The sequence below is a fragment of the Oryza glaberrima genome, chromosome 1 (assembly GCF_000147395.1).
Source record: "Oryza glaberrima chromosome 1, OglaRS2, whole genome shotgun sequence".
Lineage (NCBI taxonomy): Eukaryota > Viridiplantae > Streptophyta > Magnoliopsida > Poales > Poaceae > Oryza > Oryza glaberrima.
The window spans coordinates 202,165-226,359 of NC_068326.1; the positions used below are offsets into that span (position 1 = coordinate 202,165).

The window sequence follows — 24,195 nt, forward strand, 5'->3', positions numbered from 1 at the left end:
CCTAGGTGAATCCGGAAGCGACAGAGGCCGTCGCAGGGCCCGCCCCGCTCCATCACGCCCACCCTTGCCTGGGAGCGTCAGCTAGAGAAAAGCTACACAACAAGCCTAGCCGTTGCCCACGCTGGCTTGTGGTTGAAAGTGCATTAATTCCCCTAGTGGGTTTTGGTGATTAATGACAAATGTGGTTAAGGGACTAATGAGTTCATTGAGTTATTTTCAGGTGTATTAGTCCAAGGTGTGGAAGATGGATGCTTGGAGACCCCCCAAAAGTATAAAATCAAAGCGGACCGGAACTCGAGAAGTGCATAGGATAGTTTATTTATTGCAATCGAGTTTTTAGGAAAAACCGTACTATTAAGAGGGGTTCCAGGTGATACTCTTAGATATGTCAAGTGCTCTTAGTGTGAACCAAGTGTCAAGTTTCCCTAGGAGTTATTTTTGCAAATACTCAATATGTCCAAAAATGCAAGTCCGGAACTTCCTGTCTTCCAGGTCCGGAAGTTCCGGTCTTGAGAAAAAGATTTTCCTAAATGTAGTCCGGAAGTTCCTGTCTTCCAGGTCCGGAACTTCCTGTCTAGTTTCCAGTTCAAAATTGTGAGTAACGGCTAGATGACGTCACCTAGCTGTTATACATAACCAGCTCGTTTCCAGCTCGTTCTTTGGCTATTCCACTTTCACTTTTCGAACCTAGAGCTTTTGTTAGCCTCTCCCAAGTGTTTCTTGCCTTCTCCACTCAATCTACAGCCTAATTCTTGTGAGAAAGTGAGATTGAGAGGGAGAGAAGAAGATTTGGAGAGGTGTGAAGACTAGGATCTTGGGTGAGCACTTGGAATATCTCGTGGGCTGTCATCTCGGTGTTTATTACTCTTGGAGATGATCTCCTAGACGGTTAGGTGTCGCCCGCGAGAATCCGTTGCATATTGTGGATGTCCCGGGTAAGTTTGTGAAGGATCTCCTCTCCTCCGAAAAGGAACGAGGTAAGTTAATGAAGTTCTTGTGCTGAGATTCTAGAGGTTTTCCAAGTAGAGCAACCTACACTTGTGGCGAATTTCTAAAAGTAGGTTGAGTTGGATCTTGGTGGTCACTCAATTCTAGAAATTTGCCTAGGGGTGTTTGTGGTTAAAGGCTGCGGATTTCCTCTGGGGTTTTTGCACAAGTGAGGCAAGGGGTTAATTGAGACCTAGCTCTTTGGAGCTCCTCAACGGAGAGTAGGATCGCAAGATCCGAACTTGGGGAAAAATCGCTCTTGTCTCTTTCTGTGATGTTTCTATGGATGATTCTGTGATCTATCTCTTGCTTAGAATACCTGTGCATCATCTTGAGAAGATTGGCTTAGTCTCCTGTTTCGAAATTTGAATTTCATCTTTCATCTGTTACCCGAAGTTCCTGTCCTAAGAACACTGGAAGTTCCGGGCCTGGCAGGCCGGAAGTTCCGGAATTCCTTACCAGAAAGTTCCGGGTCTATTTGAATTTTACCGCTGCGATTTGTTTTTAAGTTTTCAAGGACAGCCTATTCACCCCCCTCTAGGCTTCATCAGCGCGTTCGGTGGTAAGTACGATAAGTTCTTCCAGGGCATCCCGTGAACCGGTCCTTAATTGCCATGGGTGCGACCAGCAAAACTATGTACCCACAGCCCACCATTTAGTATATTTTAATTAACCAACACCGGAACGGTGGCACTAAACCAACATCAATACTAGAATCTGATATCTATGCATTAATGTAGATCCCCCATTGTGTACTAGTTGAACTAAGCATGGCTACGCAATCCCTAATCCAATATCTAGTCATGTTATATCCCCAAGCTAACAAAGGAGCAAGGTAACAAATAGCATGGCTGAAACAGTAGGTAGGCATCCCATAGTATCATTATAAAACAATGCAGTATTTAAAGAAAAACAATAGAGCATTTGCAATATGGGACCAATATGTTCAAGTGACAAGCATGACTTGCCTTGCTCTGCTGCTGGAGGGACCTCGGCGACTATCTCAAAGTACACCGGAGCGTCGGGAGAGCCGGAATCTAAGCGACATACAAAGCAAACAATACAAACAAGCTATAAGACTACTGAAACAGAGAACAAAACCATTTTTAATGGATTCTTTGCATTTTTTATTGATTTACTGAGACTTGAATGGGCTTAAACGGAGCTCGGATGAAATTTCTATGAATTTTAGAAGATTCACTGTGTTTTTTCTATAAACAGAAAAGTCCTTAATGTATTTATTGCGCAATAATTAACCCTGGTGATGTCATCGGAGAGAGAGAGGGCGGCGCCGACAGGCGGGCCCCACATGTCATAGGCTCGGGGCACCGGTTCATGGTGGACTGGGTCCATGGACCGGGAAGGAGGCGGCGCACCACGTGGTGCTGATGTGGCGGGCACGCGGTGGCCACGCAGGCGGCAAGGTGGACGGCCCTCGGGTAGATCGGACAGCGGGGGCGGCACGCGGTCGGCGTGCACAGGCGGCTCAAGCCGGCCCGGCGGCCATGGCGCGGCGGCGGCGCCACACCGGCGGACGGCGGCGGCGATGTGGCGGATGGCGGTGGCGCGGCGGCGGCTATGCAGCGGCGCACGACGGCACGGCCCCGAAGCGAGGCGGCGCGGCAAAAGCGGCAGCGGCGGTACGGGAGATAGAGAGGGATGGGAGGGGAGTTCCTCACCGATGGCGAATGGCGAGAGGTGGACGGGCTTCGAGAGGACCTAAAGAACAAAATGGGAGAAATTAGAGAGGGAGAGAGAGAGAGCACAGAGGGTGGGAACGCTGGCCGAAGGCCGCGGCCATGGCCGAACTCACCGGCGGATGGTGTAGAGTGGGTTCCGGGGGCGGAATCCGACGGCGAAGGGGTGGACTGGGTAGCCCTCGGGCTCACGAACCCGAAGGTGGCTACGGCGCGGCTCGGCGGCGGTTCTAGCGGCGGCGAGCGGCGGCCGAAGGTGGCTAAGGCGGTGGCTGCGGCGGGTGCACGGCTCTAGGGCGGTAGAGGGCACGGGAGAGCTCGGTGAAATGGGGAAAAAAGAAGAGGGAGGGGCGGTGATGCTTAAATAGGGGAGGAGGGGTCCGGACGTGGCCAGGAGAGGTGGGAATCGCCGGCTGACGTGGGGGAGTGGGAGAGGAGAAAGAGGCGGGATTCGAAATTCGAATCCCGGCCATCTCGTGGGCGTGAGCGAGCGGGAGATGGGTAGTGGGGGAGCGGGAGGCGCGGGGGAGACGGCGACATGGGCGGCGTGGCCCGGGAGGCGCGGGAGCGGGCGGTTGCGGGGCGGCGGCTGCGGACGCGGCAGCGTCCGAAGGTTGGGGAGGACCCGACAGGTGGGCACCACCTGTCGGCAACCCCAGGTGAGAGAGGAGGCGTGGCCGGCTACTGGGCCGTGGCCTTCGGCCGGCCCAGCAAGGGCGCGGGAGGGAGGAGGAAATGGGCTGGCGGCTCATTAGGGAAAAAGGAAGGGGAAAAGGAAAGAAAAAAGAAAAGGATTTCCCAGGGATTAAAATAATGCTTGTGCTCGATTTTAATTGGTTTGAATTATTTCTAGAGCTCTGAAAATTCCACTAAAAATCCTGTTAGCATATTTTGACATGTAGAACTCAAGAAAAATCCCACATGCCATTTTCGATTATTATTTGCATTACTTCAATTAGGGCTCCTCTCTTGATTTTACACAGGTAATTTCTCGAGACCATTTATTAATTAATTTAGGCTCGGGAGAAGAACTTCAGGGTGTGACAATATATATGTGAGATAAGGATGATCTCTAGAAAGGAATATTGCCCTAAGATCCGCATTGGCTTTGCCCGGTTGCCCCGCAAAAACTGGCATACTATTCTAACCACTTTTTTTCTTCTCTGGCTGATATGTTGGCCATCCCATAAGAAGTAGGATCATCACATCCCTCATACCAAACGGATAGATGTGACTATCCCATCCTAAAAACATGGATGGGTCCAATCTATCCCACCTCATTCTCAACCCAAACACATGTTTAGGATCGAGTGAATACTATAGTCAAAGACATAATATATAATCCCTTTGCTTCATAATATATAAATTTAGAATTGGATGGGATGTTTTATAGTACAACGAATTTAGACATAAAATATGCACGAATTCTTTGTAATATAAAGTGTTCCATCTGGTATTAGGTTGTTATATCATGTGAGGGAGGGAGCATTCAATTCATCAGCACGGGAGTAAAGTCATTGGTGAGCATGCATATATACATGGGCGTGTGCACATCAACTAATCGTCGGCTGTGTTTAGATCCAGGGGTGTAAAGTTTTGGTGTGTCACATCGGATATACGGATACACTTTTGAAGTATTAAACATAGACTAATAACAAAACAAATTATAGAATCCGCCTGTAAACTGCGAGACGAATTTATTAAGCCTAATTAATCCATCATTAGCAAATGTTTACTGTAGCACCGTATTGTCAGATCATGGAGCAATTAGGTTTAAAAGATTTGTCTCGCAATTTATACGCAATCTGTGTAATTAGTTATTTTTTTCGTTTATATTTAATATTTTTTATATATGTGTCAAACATTCGATGTGACAGGGTAAAATTTTTTGACATGATCTAAACAGGGCTGAATTGAATGAAGAGAGAGGAGATCGAAAAGCTGCATGCATATATATATGCATGCGACTTGAGTAGCTAGCTTTTAGTGACTACTCCTATTTAGCCCCACCTTCATTGACTTTATTAATCATATCAGCATCATATATATATATATAGAGATCGTCATGCATTTCATCGATCCATCCGATCGATTCCGTCGTCGATGAATTGATTGCATACATATATCAATCCATCCATCCATCGATGGCATTCGTTCCATTAACAGTTCAAGTACAATTAATAGTACGGCAATCTACTGTAGTACAATAACTAAAAGCTAGCAGCAAGCAAGTGATCATGGAGCATGCAGTTTTCCTCGCAGGAATTAATTAAAAAGCAACCGAGCTACATATCAAATGAAAGCTCTAGCTAGCTACGTACAGCTTCCTTTTTTTCTCTACCTTTACATAGCTACAAATGCTAATTCAGTTCGTCCATAAATCGCACTGAATATATATATATATATATATATAGAGAGAGAGAGAGACACACACACATGAACTAGTTGCAAGTTAAGTTTTTTAAGATAATGGAAACTTTATTTAACTCAAAAATCTTTGAGTTCCCTTATGGTATGTGGAACCTATCTTTCTGAATTTAAGTTATAAATTAAGGTAGTAGACTCTTGATATGAAGGCTGGTATTTATGATTAATTCTTTTTTCAATACGAGGGACATATGTAACCATCTACAACAAACTGTATATATGGTGACTTCGATAATCTTAAGATATATCGCTCTAGTTTTTCGAAAACACCGATAGCGATAAGTAGATATGTATGTTCATAATAGCGATAAGTATATGAGCGTATGCATTTTCGGATATGATTAGGGATCGAGCAATATATCACTAGCTCTATCCATTAATTCAAATGCTATACACCAGGAGACCGGCCGGATATATCCATGGCTAGCTGCATGTATGCATGTATCATGTGCGCGTATAGTATATATATGTGCATATGCGTTTTCTTTTGTAGAAAAGTAATTATAAAATATAAGCACGATGCATGTACTGGTGTCCGCACATCTGGAAAAGGTAGCTAGATGAAACAAAATAACTGACGAGGATATAGATATATAGATAAAGATAGAGATAGATAGATAGTCATGACGTGTACAAGGATATGTATAAATTTTTTTTAATAATGAAGCATATGTATAAGTATATATACATGCATGTATGGCCGGCGCATGCAATGGCAACGTGATGGGTTCGATCAAATTAAAATGAAGACAAATTAGTTAATTAGAAATGCTAGTTAATTAATTAACTATATGCCATGCATGGCTGCAGAAATCAAGTGATACGAGAGATGGCTGCAAATACAGATCGAAGCATGTGTCCCCTAGCTTGCGATCGCTAGCAAAATGGTAACCAGCCGCGTTATGGTTAATTTCAAGCTAGGATCATCGATCACCCTGCAGCAGCTAGATTATTCTACCAGTGATAATATTTCTTCATCGCTTGCATGCATATGCATGAGCAGCGTGATCAATCTACATCCACTTAATTGAAGCCATAACAGTTTGATAGATATATAATTACATGGATGTATGTGCAGAAGCTAGCAAGTCAGACAAAATTAATATATATGATATACATGCCTACTATTTATAGACATGCATGGCAAAATGTGTAAATTAATTAATATGGTACCCGTGTTCTGTTTTAGTGAAGGATACGAAACATTTTTTATACATCTATCTATAAGAATGAATCCCTCTGGGATTGCTGGAATGTGAGGGGATCCACGTCACACAAGTATATATATTATTCGAGCCATTTTATTAAAACAGTGTGACACATATGAATGTTTGAATCTACTACATATATATGAAATTTGTACTGAGGTAGAATAGAATCATCTCGATTTCTCATGTTCTTTTTCCTCTTCTTTACTCTAGCCATGTGTTTCTATATGCAGATCACAAGATTATAACTATGCTAGCACTAGCTTTGCACGCGAGTTTAATTATATTGTCTGGATTGATATATCTTTTTATCCTACAAGATTTAGCAACAACCTGACTGTATATGCGTGATCAACATGAGGATCGGTGTTGCTTGTGAGCATTAAGCCAACAATAAAGCGATACACTTTGGATGCAGCGAGACAATTAGGGAAGCATGCAAAAACGATCAAGACAAATGGTAAAGCAATGCAGCTATAGCTAAAGGACTTAAAGTAGCCAAACACGCGATACATCATAACGATAGATGTATCTCGATACAAGAATATGACGAGCCAGGACAGTAAAGCCTCGGTATATCGATCGATTCCAGCTGTGGCACCCACAGAGAAATGAGCCCGTGAGAAGATGTATCCATAGATGGCACGCGGGGCATAAGCATTCACAATTGGAAAGATAAAACAGACCATCGGAAACAAACAACGGCAGGAGTTAAAGTAGAGATGGAGTCTTCCCTAACAAGTGGCTTGTGTGCACACGCGTCCCCCCTATTTAACCCAACCCTCCGGCCTACATCTTCCTGCATTCATCACAACACCATCCATCAATCTTAATTCGCTTCTACATTGGGGCGCTTGTTAATTTGCATGCGAGCTTGTTGAGGTATATATGTTCAATATATGAAGAGTACTATAGCTTAATTATGTTTGCACTATCTAGAAGTTGAGATTTTTGGCATTTACAAACTACATCGATTTGCTAAATTAATTTGGTTAATGATTTGCTTATATAGATAGATATATGTATTATTGGCTATATATGTCAGGTTGAAGCTAGCGATCGTTGAGAGCAGTAGTAGGTGGTGAGCATGGGAGAGCAGCAACAGCAGGTGGAGCGGCAGCCGGACCTGCCGCCGGGCTTTAGGTTTCACCCAACGGACGAGGAGATTATCACCTTTTACCTTGCACCCAAGGTTGTGGACAGCAGGGGCTTTTGCGTTGCTGCCATTGGAGAGGTGGATCTCAACAAGTGCGAGCCATGGGATTTGCCAGGTAAACATTCTAGTATTAGTTTGAATTGAAAGAAATTATATATATAATTAGGGAAATTTATATGATATGATATGATATGATGCATGTGAAAAGTAAAAATAAATAAATGTAGGGAAGGCGAAGATGAATGGGGAGAAGGAGTGGTATTTCTACTGCCAGAAGGATCGGAAGTACCCGACGGGGATGAGGACGAACAGGGCGACGGAGGCTGGATACTGGAAGGCGACGGGGAAGGACAAGGAGATCTTCCGCAACCACCACATGCTCATCGGCATGAAGAAGACGCTCGTCTTCTACAAGGGCAGGGCTCCCAAGGGCGACAAGACCAACTGGGTCATGCACGAGTACAGGCTCGCCGACGCCTCTCCGCCGCCGCCGCCATCCTCCGCAGAGCCCCCGAGGCAGGACGACTGGGCCGTCTGCAGGATCTTCCACAAGAGCTCCGGCATCAAGAAGCCGGTGCCGGTTGCTCCTCATCAGGTGCCCGCCGCCGCCAACTACCAGCAGCAGCAGCAGATGGCCATGGCCTCCGCCGGCATCATCCAAGTCCCCATGCAGATGCAGATGCCCTCCATGTCTGACCAGCTGCAGATGTTGGACGACTTCTCCACCACCGCTTCACTCTCACTCATGGCGCCGCCTCCGCCTCCGCCTTCCTACTCCACTCTGCCTGCAGGCTTCCCGCTTCAGATCAACAGCGGCGCCCATCCCCAGCAGTTTGTTGGGAACCCGTCCATGTACTACCACCAGCAGCAGCAGATGGACATGGCCGGCGGAGGGTTCGTGGTGAGCGAGCCGTCGTCGCTGGTGGTGTCGCCGCAGGATGCTGCCGACCAGAACAACAACGCCGCCGACATCTCGTCGATGGCATGCAACATGGACGCTGCCATCTGGAAGTACTGAAATACATACCATACATACATATATACATATGCATGCGCGAGCTTAATTAGTGTGATGACAGAGGGCGGTGGGTTAACTAGCTAGTATACTCCATTTTATGCATCCATCATATGGCTTTTGCATTGCTTTTAATTTTGGCTTCTTGTGTGAGATCGATGTGAGTGAGATTTGCTGAGAGATTATTATTATTAGTTATTATAGATTGCATGGCTAGCTATATTGTACTACTAATAATATGTGTGTGCCAGCAATACGTATGTGTGTGAGCGTGCACCGTATAGCAAGGTATAGTTACAGGTATATACATACAAGATATATATAGGTATACATGCATGCGTGATAGATATATGTGTGTATTTGTGCGTGAGCCCAGCTTGATTTGTGTTGTACATAGCTAGCAGTGCATGCCTGCTATCCCTCTGTATGGATTGAATTATGTGAATTAATTATTTTGTTTAATTACAACATGCATGGTGTATGGTGTACTTATTATATACTATGAACTTAATTTTCAAGTGAGATATATATACGACTAGCTAGTTTTCATATATACTACTCTAATTAGGTGTTCTTGCATTAATTCATCATTCATTTATGTAGCTAATATCCATTTTTGGTGTGGATATATAGGCACAAAATTAAAACATGCATGGGACCGCATGTCTACCTAACATTCTGCATGATTTGCGTTGCCATATCAGTTTAAAAAAATGAACGATCTGATTCAGTGACACATTATAACAAACATTCACGTGTTTGTTCTTCCTCCCTAAAGGATTTGAATTCTTATTACATAGGTCCAACTTTTTTAAAACAAAAAAGAAACAGACAAATCAGATACTTGATAGGCACCGTGAGAGACCCCCCACGTTGCCTCCCGTGTGTGGGACTCGGAGGGGCCGGGAAGGCGAAACACAAAACCCTAAGCCCAAACTATCCAAGCGTGATGAACCCGCGATATGACAGCGTCATGCCAAGCTAGATTGGGAGCTTGAGAGAAAAAAAATATCAAGAGTTTAGCGAAAATGCTTAGTGTCGGACGTCTGCCGTAACATGAAAAATCGGACAAGAAAACTACTACTTACATCCCTATCTACCACACATCCATACACACTGTATGATTTTCAAAATATGTTTTCTTCTGAACTATTTATCCAATCTATGATATGATCACACCATTATATTTGTTATAATTAAATCTTTACAACAAGATATCACATCATTACATTCCGATCAAAGAAAAACATATGTTTCAATCTGTTAAATTTAATGTTTCAGACGTGATAGCAATATGTTTCAACATGTGTCTTCATTGTGTTTCATAAAAAAATTTAAATGTTTCAATAACTGAATTTTGTGTTTCACCACGTATAACTCAATGTTTCGCTAATGACCGAAAAGGTGTGGGACGCTCATGTCCCTGTTCTCTCTCTCTCTCTCTCTCCTGCTATTCTATTGGCTCTCTCACTATGTATGCATGTGTTAGTGACCTTAAAAATATTTTTTCTTGTGAACTACTTATCCGATGAATGATTCGATCACGCTGTTGAATTCCTTATAATTAAATCTTTACAACCAGATATCGCATGATTATATTCTAATGAAAGAAAAACATATGTTTCAAACAATATAAACTTATTGTTTCATACGTGATAGCAATATGTTTCACCATGTGTTCTCATTGTGTTTCACAAAATTTTTAAATGTTTCGGAGGCTAATTTTTCTGTTTCGCCATGTATAACTTAATGTTGCACTAACGGTCAACTGAAACATTTGACCGTTTGATTTTTTTTTACACCATCGGACGTCCAATCGGTAGCTCTCCCCAGAGTTTAGGGTTGGAAGAAGAGGAAGAACTCGGGAGGAAGAAGCAGTAGAGAGACAAGTTTGGGGTGTTAACAGTGAAATTTGGTAAGCCCAGAGTAGTCATCGGCTTTGAAGTCCTAAGATTAGCCAATGAGAGTTGTCAAGTCGTCAGTTGTCGGATTCTTGCTATATTCGGTTAAGGAAATTGATCTACTAAAGGAAGCTTATTCAGAAGAGACCGAGTTCAAAGAAAATGCGGCATGGCAAGTTATCTATTAATTAGGAATAGTTTGTTACTTTCCTTTTATCTTTAGGAAAGTGTGTTTAGTGTCCTATAAGGACTTTATCTTTTCCTTTTATCTTTAGGAAAGTTTCTTTCTTTTCCGACAAGGACTTGTATCAACCCATGGGTATAAATATGTACACCCGGGGTCTATTTAATCTATCGCTACGATCAATACAATTCGGCGCATCACCACCCTTTTTACTTCTACTTTTGTTTTTACTTTCCGGCGGAACTTGGCACCCAATGCAGGGCTGCATCGTCTTCGATCTCCGGCGAATGGATAAGCCCAATGTTCCGCCGGTCCAGGCAATTGTATCGTCTACGTCGGCGTCGTTCAAGGCTGCATCAGGACATTCGACCTCTTGGATTACTCTGGTTTGGATAATATATTTGCCTGGCTATTTATCATATGTCTATGTTAATCTAGTCCTAGCATCTCAATTTAGCTCTATCGGCTGTCTCTCGCTTTAGGGTTTCTGCCGGTATCGGCTAAATCGCCTTGCTAGATTAGATTAGCCTAGGCATCTACCACCCTGAAAATCAGTCAACGGCTTGATTGTCTAGATATTGTGTTTCTTTTCATACTTAGTGCTGCATCAGTTAAGTTTGATCTACTAAGTCGTGCTTAGAACCATAATCTCTAGCCTGCTTCTTGATTGCCATTAAGGGTTTCATCGGGGTTTCAGCCGATGAGTTATCTGGACGTTGCATCGGCTTACAAGGATTGCATACATATTGGATTTAGCTGATCGCAATAAGATTTAATTGTTTAACATAATCTTGTGGATTTTATGACATCGGACCTCCAGCCGATGTATGCTTTAACCTTCCGATCAGTGCTTATTATATATTGTTTCTAGCCGATTGTTTTCTACTCGATTATATTGTTATTTTATTACATCAGCCGATTGCCTTTATATCATTATCTACATTGGACATATAGTCGATTGCTTAAACCCTATTGCTATTGGCTAGTATCGGCATCGGCTATTATCAGCTATCGGCTGGAACTACTCCATCGGCTTGTCAGCCGATTGGCTGTTTTGATCTACTATTTGCATATCTTGTCAGTTGCAGGATCAAACTGACTGGCACGCCCGCATCTCAATAACCTTTGGACCTGCACTGGAGCTAAGCAAATCTCCCAGGCCAGTGTGTTCGATTTTTTCGTCAACACAAATTGGCACGCCTGGTGGGACCACGAATTTTTTATCCACATGTCTGAAGAAGAAGTCAATGCCAAGATCATGGTCAAGGTGGAGAATTTAACGAAGGAACAACAATATTGGCTCGGGGGGCAAGCGCATCAGTTTCAGCATGGTGGAGCACATCAGTATCGGCTCATGAAAGCCGATTGCAAGAAGCAAAGGAAGATTGGTTTTGGAGTTATCAAGACAAGAAATTTTGAAGCATGAATTCTCATACTCCAAAACTGGGGGGCATGTGTTAACAGTGAAATTTGGTAAGCCTGGAGTAGTCATCGGCTTAGAGTCAGCATCGGCTTTGAAGTCCTGAGATTAGCCGATGAGAATTGTCAAGTCGTCAGTTGTCGGATTCTTGCTATATTCGGTTAAGTAAATTGATCTACTAAAGGAAGTTTATTCAGAAGAGACCGAGTTCAAAGAGAATGCGGCATGGCAAGTTATCTATTAATTAGGAATAGTTTGTTAGTTTCCTTTTATCTTTAGAAAAGTGTGTTTAGTATCCTATAAGGACTTTATCTTTTCCTTTTATCTTTAGGAAAGTTTCTTCCTTGTCCGACAAGGACTTGTATCAACCCATGTACATACACCCGGGGTCTATGTAATCTATTGCTACGATCAATACAATTCGGCGCATCGCCACCCTTTTTACTTCTACTTTTGTTTTTACGTTCCGGCGGAACTTGGCACCCGACGCAGGGCTGCATCGTCTTTGATCTCCGGTGAATGGATAAGTCCAATGTTCCGCCGGTCCAGGCAATTGTATCGTCTACATCGGCGTCGTTCAAGGCTGCATCAGGACATTCGACCTCTTGGATTACTCTGGTTTGGATAATATATTTGCCTGGCTATTTATCATATGTCTATGTTAATCTAGTCCTAGAATCTCAATTTAGCTCTATCGGCTGTCTCTCGCTTTAGGGTTTCTGCCGGTATCGGCTAAATCGCCTTGCTAGATTAGATTAGCCTAGGCATCTACCACCCTGAAAATCAGTCAACGGCTTGATTGTCTAGATATTGTGTTTCTTTTCATACTTAGTGTTGCATCAGTTAAGTTTGATCTACTAAGTCGTGCTTAGAACCATAATCTCTAGCCTGCTTCTTGATTGCCAATAAGGGTTTCATCAGGGTTTCAGCCGATGAGTTATCTAGACGTTGCATCGGCTTACAAGGATTGCATACATATTGGATTTAGCCGATCGCAATAAGATTTCATTGTTTAATGTAATCTTGTGGATTTTATGACATCGGACCTCCAGCCGATGTATGCTTTAACCTTCCGATCAGTGCTTATTATATATTGTTTCTAGCCGATTGGTTTCTACTCTATTATATTGTTATTTTATTACATCAGCCGATTGCCTTTATATCATTATCTACATTGGATATATAGCCGATTGCTTAAACCCTATCGCTATCGGCTGGTATCGGCATCGGCTATTATCAGCTATCGGCTGGAACTACCCCATCGGCTTGTCAGCCGATCGGTTGTTTTGATCTACTATTTGCATATCTTGTTAGTTGCAGGATCAAACTGACTGGCACGCCCGCATCTCAACAACCTTTGGACTTGCACTGGAGCTAAGCAGATCTGCCAGGCCGGTGTGTTTGATTTTTTCGTCAACATGGGGATAGTTTGATACTCCCTCCGTCCCAATATATAAACTCTTTTAGACTCTCTGACACAATCTCCGAGATGCTACTTTGACCAACAATACCTATAAAAGTAAGATATTAGAATGAGCAGCGACTAACTAAAACCAAGGAATCCATCATATGGTGTATTGGCAATGGGCGAATTGTCTAGGTGTGGCGTGATCCGAATAAGTCTACTTTTGTGCTTAATTATGAGTTAATTGAGTATTGGTGCCGAATGCTTTCAAATAAAAAGAGCTGCATATTATGATAGTTTGTTTAATAATAAATCTAATAACATCAATTTTAAATGATTGATCTTTTCTATTTTTTTAGCTATTAATAATCAAAGTTAAAAATGTTTGACTTATTACTATACTAAAAATGTTTATATTTTGAGACGGAGGGTTCATAATGTTCATTCGATGTCCTTTTATCACATCGCTGTAAGTCTTATATAATTACTCTCCTTTGAGCCCACCTATTAACAAAAGTACTCACTCAACACAGACGGACTCTATCATCAAGGCCTGAGGTTTCCTGGACTAAATAAATGGTTAACTACAGAAGCCCATAAATCCAGATATCACAGCCCTTAGATAAACAACTATTGATGTTTATCTCGGGGTCAATCATCATAGGCAAGAATTGCACTGATCGCATCGAACCGATCAAAAAAAAAACTAACTAATTTAATAGTAACACTTTCAAGCCTTGTTGCAAGATGGACGATCTATATATACAGTGACAAATTGAGCTAAGCCCCTAGGAAAAGGCTTCGGGATCAAGAGGGGAAGACAGCGAAATGAATTCAAAATAAAAGCTCATTTTGTTAACTCTATTTTACCTTCCTTTTTTAGATGAACTACATTTACCTTCAGACAGCCATATTCCTACAAAATGTACATTCCAGCATAATCGAAGCAAGGAGAACCTAAACCCACATTTTTCCTTTGCCTATAATAAGATCTTTGCCGATAAAACATCCTACTACAGGCGGCCAAAATTTTTACTGAGCTGTGCACCGCTCACAACTGTTACAAATACAATTGAGGGAACGGCAATATCGTTCTATCTCCTGAAATGTAAATTGACAACAGTTGGCTGCATATATGTCTGCTGAATAGAAAGTGCGAGAGGGAAAAATGGGTGAAACAAGAAGGAAGATATTCTTTTTGCCCTGCTGTCAGAAGCACCAGAATCTGAACCTGCAAAGTTTAAACCAAGGATATTTTGATTTACATGACCAACAAAAAATAGATCAAACTCGAAAGTAACTTATTCTACACTCAGCCATATAGTATGCCTATATGTTCACAACATGTTAACCACTATTTTGGTTTATTCATATGATGCGGCCTTCGTAATTGTAATATTACACAATGTCCTTGATAATTATATGAAGATACAAGCACGAACTTCAGAATCTAGATAATAATTGCTAACAACAATGATCTAGTAAGAAATACCTGGTTTTATCTTGAATTTGACAACATTTGGCTGTTTCACTGATATAAATTTTATTGGATGCTCTGTACAGTGTCTGTGCCGATCAATCGCTGAAATCAGCTGAAAACGAGGGACAAGGAAATGTCAAGAACTAAATAACAATAAGAAAAAAAACTAACATCTATTCATAGGAGTGGATCAAAGGGACCTATGAAAGTGGGTAGATGATTTTCTTACCCTTCAGTTATGCCCACATGGAAAAGAACAACCATAATTCATGCCAGTGGTAGTTTTTATTTAGCAAGGTCAAAAGGGGGATAAAATAGACAAAAGTGCCTCGCATGGCTTATATTTAGAGAAGATTGTGTCACATATTTGTTAGTCAAGGTAGCATCTTCTATGTGTTTGAACTTGACTGTAAACTGTAAACTGTAAAAGTAGCCAAAAATAAATTTCGAAAATATCAACTGCTTTCTGATGTATAATTATTTCAAACAAGTTGAAGAGCGAACCTTCTCATCATACCGAAACAATGATAGGTCAAAGTATGGCGAAGGACTTTGTGATTGACAAGTGTAAGGTAGTGACGCCATCATCTTTTTCACAAACTGCTAAATATAGAGCAGGCATTTACCAAAAGTCAGCATCACAAATTAGTTAGCATATGCCTTATGCCATATATAAATAGTAAGAGTAACATAAAATAAATGTGGATTTCAAGAAATATCAAAGATCATCAACTAGTAATTTCACACCTCTAGCTTTTCATCACAAAGATTTGGCTCATTCTAAAATTTTCACAAGCAAACCACTTGTCCTGGTGTTAATAGAAGCAGACATAAAAAAAGGCCCTTACTGGAAGACTGCTCAAGCTCACAAGGTTCAAGGCTTAACGGTAATACAGGGATACCTTTTAAATTCCTCACATACAGTTCAATGCCAAGACGATTCAGAAAATTTTCAGTTCAATGTTTAAGAAAACTTTCATTATGCATTTGGGATTTAGCGTTGCTCTACATTATTCAGTTCAATGTTGGTGATTTAGTGTTGCTGTACATTATATCCAAGCATGTAGAACTGAGCAGTATTGACTTAATAATTGAAACTCGTACGGTTTCTAATCAGAACATTGCAAAAGATGTAGGCATTAGCACAATAACTTTCAAACAATCTCACATCTTGTAGAAACAATATAAACAGACTAACAGAGCCAAGAACTGTAGTGAGTCAAAAAGTAAAAATCATACCCCTGATGCTATCAATATTACCTGTGAGGTGCTGTTTGCTTTATTTTTAATTGTCCGAAGTTGATCGAGAGCATGAACATTATTGGAATGTGACGAGATAAAATTTCCATGCGATGAATTTTGTGGATTTGTGTGAAAATGGTCATAAAAATATTCAAACAATGAATAGAGCTCCTCCGAAGAATTCTGTTGATAAATTGCATAATAAGCTCAACGTAACAAACAGAAACAACTCCAACAACATGTTTCAATGAGAATACGTACCTGATAGAGTGAAATAATATCTGTCGTCTCCATGTTGTACACAGCAAAGAATGCTAAATTCTGTTCAGTGCTGCGAGAAACCTAAAGAAACATAAATGTACTTACAGTTAAATGACATCAGGTTATGCACAACTGACTGGTAAGATGTCTGGAAAAATGGATTTACCCCTCCATCCACACTACCAAACTTGATAAATAGGTGATGACGATCCAAAAACTGCACCTGTTAAACTATCATGTTATAAGCACCTTTACGAAAAATATATATATGTATATTTGATAGAATATGGAATGTTTGGTTATCAGCACATGCTCTATCATCAAGGTTGTGTTATTACTGAGAGTTAGCTAAAATTAACTATATTGGTTCCAGGTAAAGGGTTAAGAAACTTTTCAAGAAATAAAAGTAGGGAAAGAGAGTAAGAGACAAAGTGAGCAGAGGATGTATGTAGGTACCTTCCATATGATAAGATCAACATAGTCTTGAAAGTGAAAATAGAACTTCTTCTTCAGATGCTGGACTCTCTGTAAACAAATCCATTGGTTCAACAAACAATTAAAACAAAATATTTTGCTCCACAACAAATTAAGTTCCAAAGACAGAACACAACAGTACCAATGAAAGAGGAAATATACAAGAGAAGGATGGAAAAAAGGTATAAATATTACTTTTAGCAGTGGACATGTCAGTTGGGACAACTTAAATATAATATCTACTTTACATCAATATTCAAAAGTATGTGATCAACCTTGGAACAGGACCATGGCACAGAAGACAACGCACGCCTTAATTCAAAACTAATACCAAATGAATGAACTAGAAAAGGTGGCTAACCAAGGTCTGATCAGATTCCTCATTCCATGTCTTGCGAAAAATAAATGACAATAACCGTTGCTTGATGCCAGGAAGAAAAGAAACACCTCGTGCAGCCTGCAGGCATCAAGTACATTGACAGTTTGTGATTCATACGTAGATTTGATTTAGATTTATCGTGCATAAGTTCACAACTAGAATAATATCAACTATTGTTGATCAAGAATAATAGATCATGGACATGAATATTTTCCTAGACTGAGAAGGCTCTTTTGTGCAATAAAAATAGTGGGGGAAACAAGGAGCCAAAGTTAAAAAAAAATCCAAAGAACTAGTAGTAATGAATGAATGAATGAACATGGTGGAAATAAAATTACGAGAAATATATTTCAAGCAACAAATGGGGAAGTGCATATCTGCTTCTCTATCACTAGTCTCCTGTAAGTTATACCGTTTACATAACAGAAACAATATGAAAACAATAGAAGAATGTCATTAGCAAATAGATAATCAAATATGTCAGAACAAAAGCACTCCTGGACAGATGCAGGCATACAATTTTCTTTTCTTTCTCTATTTTTAACATAGCACCAAAAAATATTGCTTGCTACAGTCTAGAAGATCAATTCAGTCCAATAAATATTCTTGGTTATAGCCTAATTTATTTTTCAGCAAAGAATGGGTGTTGAAATCAGTGGTTATTGACCTATTTGTTGTTTTATCTGGCAACCCATTAAAACTGGAATGATTACTCCTCTTTATATAATCTCCTGGTGATGCTCCAGTAGCTCTCATATATTAGTTTACTTAAACGCCGTGGAAATGCTTGAGAATTAGAGCGCCACGTCAGCGTATTTTTGCACAAAGGTCCCTGAACTTCCAGTTAATTATGTGCCAGTCCCAGCTACCCCACCGTCCGATCTTGTGCTACGATCGATCAGGGTCGTACATCTGTCCTACCGTGCCGGCGCTTCCACACCTGTGATATCGTCGGATCACAAACGGACGGCAGAGATTGCACCAAACCCTAGCCTCATTGTCCGCTTCGCCCGCAGCCGCGCAAGCGCGCCGCCTCGCCTCCTCCTCCCTCATGCGCGCCGGCCCGCTCCCTCGCTCTTCTCCTCCCCTCGCATACGCCGTCATCGCCGTTGTCACCGCCGCCAACGTCGCCGCCGCCGACGTCACCGCAGCTGCCGCCACCGCGCTCTTCTAGCCGTCGTTGCCACATCGGAAGATCCAGCCACCCGAACGAGAGGTATGCTAGCGGCTGCCCTCTTTCTTTCTTTTTTTTCCTTACAGCGATATTCCTACTGAAGAAAGCAGAGGAGGGTGATCCCATTGTGCTACTGCTAGACCCAATGGAATTGAAGTGAGAAGGGAGCAATAGAGGAACTAGGGGAAAAGATGGGCAAAAGATTGTGCTACTCTGATGCAGTTTTCAGAGACTACATTATTTATTTATATTCAGACCACATTCCAATTTATGAGGTAATTGGTTCATGCTTCATCCTAATTTCAATTATATGATTTTCTTTTCTTAGTATGCAATTTACATCTAGCTGATATTTGCAATCTTGAAGTCCAAATCAGAGAATGTGAAAAACTGCAAAGTTGCAGGTATCAAGTTTAAGGACAGAGGTAACTTCTGATAAGAAGTCTGTGTATTGCAGTTCGACTATAACTTGATCTGTCAACTTGCAGAGGGTTTTCACCCCATTTACATGGCAGATAATGCCATTCTTTGAATATGGAAGTTGTAGAATTCAGCTCCTTAATCCAGTACTTTCATATTTGCTTTAGTTGCCATATTAAATTTTCAAATCAACTAAGTTTTGGTTCATCATGTTTTTAATTTGCAGAATATTACAATCATGCAATGTTTATCTCATCGACAAACTGTTGAATGACCATCATTTTGGAAAATGAACAAGACATCTCACTTTCAGCAACTGCTGATGCTTGCATTTGAATTATATTGAGGTATCCAAACTTCCAGAGCAATGTTCTATTCTATTTCAGCAAAATGATTTAGGCTTAATTCATCATGATGTCAAATGTCAAGTATATGCTCTGTCCCACCTATGAGAAAGCAACAACCTATCTGACAAAGTGACAGTTATAGTTTGTAGGTCTTCCAATTTATATGTACAAGATACAAATGAAGAATATTCATAAATGATTGTGGGATAAGTTCAGACCCACATGAAAGGTTCTGCAACATGTTTTCAGTTTTGATTTTTTTTAAAGAGATCCTATGAGAAATTCTAGATGCGCTTCTTCATTCTATGATGGGTTGTCTATATACATTAGTTTTCCTTGATTACACATGAGCACATGTACCACTAATATAGTTGCCATCGGCTCCATGTTCTTCCTATTTCTTTACAAAATATCCTATTGTTATAGCAAGTGTTCTTACTTTTTGGATAGGAGTTCATGAAAATTGTTCTTTTGTATACAGCATCCATGATTTATATTTATGTCTTAGTTGTTCTTTATCTTGAGACAAGCGAGGTGACAGATCCTTCTTGCAAAACAAAACTCCTACTTTTGTTGAGAGGGGCAACCCATTGTCCTCAGCTCATGAAAAAAAATAATGAACGAAGCTATCAGTTGAAGAAACAAGCACACTAAGATGATAGAGGCTTATATGGTATATCTTGGATTGCATGACCACTTACCTGAGCAATAATTTCCTTCTCAATATGGAACGATAGCCATATTTCACTAACTACATGATCTGTTATTTTTCTACCACATATTAAGTTTTCACTAGGTTAATTATTACAATGCAGTTTAGTTCTTTGTGATACAAATGAGGCATTTTAGTTAAGTCGTATGGAAACACCATTTCTCCCTACTTCACAGCCATACATATTTTAGTTTTTTGAGTTAGTCATGCTTCCCTAACCAACTTCTCTATATATTTTGTGGGCATATTTACCTTCTATTGTAAAAACTGTCTAGACCAATTCTCATGGATTGCTCTTATTATTATCATTGTAGATGGTGATAGGGATCAGCAAGCGTGCAGTACATCTCAAGCACCTGCAAGCTGGTGGTTGGATCTTTACTGGCCATAGCTACTAATTCTTTTTTATGAAAAAAATTCCTCAATCAAATAAATCTCAAATATCAGATTATATCTGGTCAGTGTAACTAATGTGTTATCCTGACTCTGAAGTCAATTTTGAATAATCTTGAATTGGATCAATGCAAAGATATCTTCTATTCTTTACCCTTTGCATTATCGAGGATTGGTGAACATGTTAAGTTCAGATGTTACGGTGATATCTATATTTTGGGGGAAGCAAGATAAATTTATACCATATTTTACCTTAATGATGCAATTTAGTTTTTTTATTTACAATTTGGTCATATTACAGAGCATGCTTGGATGGCAGAGCAAAGAAAAGTACGAAGTATGGTGAAAGATGATTTTTGTTTTAAGTGCAAACAGTAATTGTTAGATCACACGCGGCGTAGCGCGTGCTTCTTTCTAGTTACTATTATTTGAACTATGAATGCCCATGGTTCCAGTGCAATCAACACCAATTTGATTAGACAGGTAATACATGACCAGTACCAACTATGATGTAAACTAAATATAGATCCAGCAATCTTGCCGTAGGGATCAGTAGGTACCTGACCATGTGAATGGAGAAATAGCTCATCATCTTCCTGGCAAAATGCACCAATTTTGCGTACTTCAACAAGGTTGCCTGAATCTCGTATCTGTAGGACATGAATTGTTTGATATCGAAGAGAGACAATGCATAGCAGGTCCTCATACAAGTAAGCTCCAATACTATGAGCCAGATTGATAAAATCATTGCGGAAAGCTTTCTCATCTAGTATTGCGCCATCGTCTAGCCTGAACAAGAGAAATATAGAAGTCGAGAACCATTCAAACGAAAGGAAAGGATGGTTATAATACATAGACATCATAACAGACAACTAAAAGTGCGTTCCTAGCGAAACAAGATGATTGTACCTGACAAGATAGAAAGTAATTTTCTCAATTGATGGTACCCCATGAATAGCACCCTCAGTGGCACTTGTATCGTTGCTTTGTGCAGTTGATGTGGCAAATAAGCCAAACTGATGGCGCTCCATGTAAAGGAAAAAGTCCTTGCAGATGTATTCATTGCTAGATGCAAGTGAAATTGAGTAGAGCTGCTTAAAGAAGCTGTCGAATTTCTTTGCTTTGGGTGGAAGATCATGAGAGTCGCATAGCTCATTGCATGAAAATGTTGGCCAGATGGGACGGTACACGATTAAATCTTGGTGGTTCCGGCTAAAAGCCACAAGATAGTTGCCATCATCAGTGAATTTACGAAATGAATAATCTGGGCAATCTATGTCACATATAGTGTAACTCGGAACCAAGTTCTCATAGAACTGTCTAACAGTGTTAACCTGTCAACAAGAGGGGGAAAAAAGAAGATGATGAAATCTGCTATTATAATTGAATAGACAGTGCGCGATGCGAACTAGTAGTCGAGACGTGTGACGATGATAATAGTGAATTGACAATTGTTGAAGCGAGAAAAGGGAAATTCTATGTGGGTAGGTAGGTCAGGCATATACTCAATAAGAAAGGAAGGCAGCAAATAAGAAAGGAATACTAGTCAGTATATAGTCCGTAGAAAGAGAAAGAGGAACATAGAGGGAGGGAAGGAATGGGGGGCGGTGGGCGTACAGTAGCGCCGGGGCGTGGGGAGAGGAACTGGCGGTCGAAGACCCTGGAGGCGAGGTTGGCGCTGCGGAAGAAGGTCGCCATCACCGGGCCGCCCGTAGCCTAGCCGCCGCCGGCATCGCACGGACGGAGGCCCTCCTGCTGCGCTCGACTCGATCCCCCCTCCTGCTTGCTGCGGCGCGGGCGCAGCGGAGGAGAGAGGAATTTGGTTGGTTGGATGGTGTGGTGGTGTCTGCTCTCTCTTGTTGTTTGTGGCCACACTAGGGGTGGATATCTTGGCTCGGCTCGGCTCGCTCCAACTCGTTAGTGTACCGAGCCAGCTGGAGGAGGAGGAGGAGGACCGGCTCGCTGCGGGCCTTGGTCGCCGGTGGTGGCAGGATGCGTCTCGCTCTCGCACTCTCGCTCGTGTTCGCCGGTTCGCGTGTGGGTTGTGGCCGCGGCGCCTGAGTTCCTTACTGTCTGCGTGCCTCTTCTCTGTGAATTGGGGATTCTAGGGTTTGTTTACTCAAGGAAATAGGCTATTGGGCCACTAATGGGCTTTTCTGGTTAGGTAGCCCGGCTCGGAGTGGACTCCTGGTCCTGGTGTTTCTCTGGCTCGTTGGCCTCGTGAGCAGCTTGCGAGCCAGCTCGAGCTAAACCCTTGGCTCAGCTCGTTAGCTTTTCTCAACGAGCCGACCACGAGCCGAGCGCACCCCTATTTGTGGTGCTCAATTTTTTGGGAGAACCTGCAACTGCGAGCGCCACCGGGACATGCCTTGTGCATTCAAAGCACACCAACAAAAAAAACGATTCAGCCCAAAATAAAATATTTTATTACTATATACTATCTCCGTCCCAAAATATAACCATTTTTAGATCCTGGCATGGTCTCTGAGATACTACTTTGATCACTAATATTTATAAAAATAAGATATTTTAAATAAAAGAGTTGTATATTATGATAATTTGTTTAATGATAAATCTAGTAACATAATTTTACATGATTGACCTTTTTATTTTGCTATTAATGGCCAAAGTTAAAAATGTTTGACATGTTACTATGCTAAAAATACTTATATTTTGGGATGGAGGGAGTAGTATTTTGTTGTTTGCCGTTTGAAAGCCATTTTAGTAAAATAAATTGCGATAAACAAAACTTCTAAAATTAAATTTCATTTTTTTTATTTTTTTGCGAGTGTAGCTAACACAACAATAAGGCTGCATTCGTTCCAGCCGATTCCCAACTCTCCCCTCTCGTTTTCCGTACGTACACTTTCAAACTGCTAAATGGTGTGTGTTTTATAAAAATATTATATATGAAAGTTGCTAAAAAATCATTTTTGATCAATTTTTGAAAAAAAATAGCTAATACTTAATTAATCATGTGCCAATTGACCGTTCCGTTTCCGTGTGCACTCTTCGTGTTGGGAAGCAAAAATGAAGGAACCCAGCCTAAGCGACGTGAACAAGGCCCACAAACAAATTTTCTTTAGCAAATAGTAGGATTTTTGTCGAAATCGTATAAAACTATATATATTTTAAGTTGTGCCATATAATATTTAGTTTTCAAATTTCGCAGTACACACCACCCTTATTCAAGTTTTTATGCAGTTGGATATTGTTAGCTTCATAAATCATTTGGATGACCATTTTCTTCTTATTTTAGATGAAATATGAATTTTAAAACCATTAATTGTTGCTAACTTTAAAACAGTTATATTTCATTTTTTAAAGAAAACTTGTATAAAAAAAGTTCTTGAAAAAACACACCTTTTGCGGTTCCTGAAACATGGTAACTGAAAACGAGCAAATTGACACTCCTAAACTCAATACCAAACGGATCCTTAGCATAATGTTTTTTCCCATTTCTAAAATTTGAAATATGATATGTCTTTTTTTGTTTTGTTTTGTCCTATTCTATTCTCAGCATTAGCCAGTAGACCCTTAATAATACGGATAAACAAGTTGTACCTATAAATGACTTTTTAAGGGATTGTCTATGTAGCTTTTGATATAAAAATAACTCCTAAATTTTGGACCATTGGATCACTTTGAGATTTGTGCAACATACTTAAACCCTAGTTTTTCTCCTTCCCTCATAAGTCCACCTAACCGCACACTACTTTCACGTGCTTGCACACGCAACTCTTCCATGCTTGGCCTCGTCGGTTACCCGTAAGTGGTAAAACAATGCCGACAAGGCCCCCTCCATTTTTCCTTTCCCATTCTCTTCCCCAAGGTGGTGGCTACGAGTGCCTTTGCCTCGTCGTCCTCCCAGTCTCTGGCGGCTCTCTGTTGTTGGGATCCACCACCACCTCTT

General features: G+C 41.0%; 2 protein-coding genes across 3 annotated transcripts; one reads left to right on the forward strand and one right to left on the reverse strand.

Moving 5' to 3' along the window:
- Window positions 1-7,370: 7,370 nt before the first annotated feature.
- On the forward strand, window positions 7,371-8,625 carry LOC127782049 (NAC domain-containing protein 20). Its single transcript, XM_052309121.1, has 2 exons — window positions 7,371-7,590; window positions 7,703-8,625. Exons 1-2 carry the CDS (start codon window positions 7,407-7,409, stop codon window positions 8,491-8,493), a joined length of 975 nt encoding a protein of 324 aa, XP_052165081.1. The 5' UTR covers window positions 7,371-7,406; the 3' UTR covers window positions 8,494-8,625.
- Window positions 8,626-14,117: 5,492 nt separating this feature from the next.
- Window positions 14,118-22,308, reverse strand: LOC127754666 (light-mediated development protein DET1). Of its 2 annotated transcripts, none has more exons than XM_052280238.1 (11): window positions 21,900-22,308; window positions 21,192-21,616; window positions 20,843-21,071; window positions 17,219-17,314; window positions 16,840-16,908; window positions 16,550-16,606; window positions 16,384-16,464; window positions 16,141-16,305; window positions 15,385-15,483; window positions 14,893-14,992; window positions 14,118-14,631 (listed from the first exon to the last, which is right to left on the reverse strand). In XM_052280238.1, exons 1-11 carry the CDS (start codon window positions 21,978-21,980, stop codon window positions 14,495-14,497), a joined length of 1,539 nt encoding a protein of 512 aa, XP_052136198.1. In that variant the 5' UTR covers window positions 21,981-22,308; the 3' UTR covers window positions 14,118-14,494. The 2 variants fall into 2 exon arrangements, with proteins under 2 accessions (XP_052136198.1, XP_052136204.1); XM_052280244.1 differs by having other exon boundaries at window positions 14,122-14,631; window positions 15,385-15,480; window positions 21,900-22,304.
- Window positions 22,309-24,195: the final 1,887 nt, after the last annotated feature.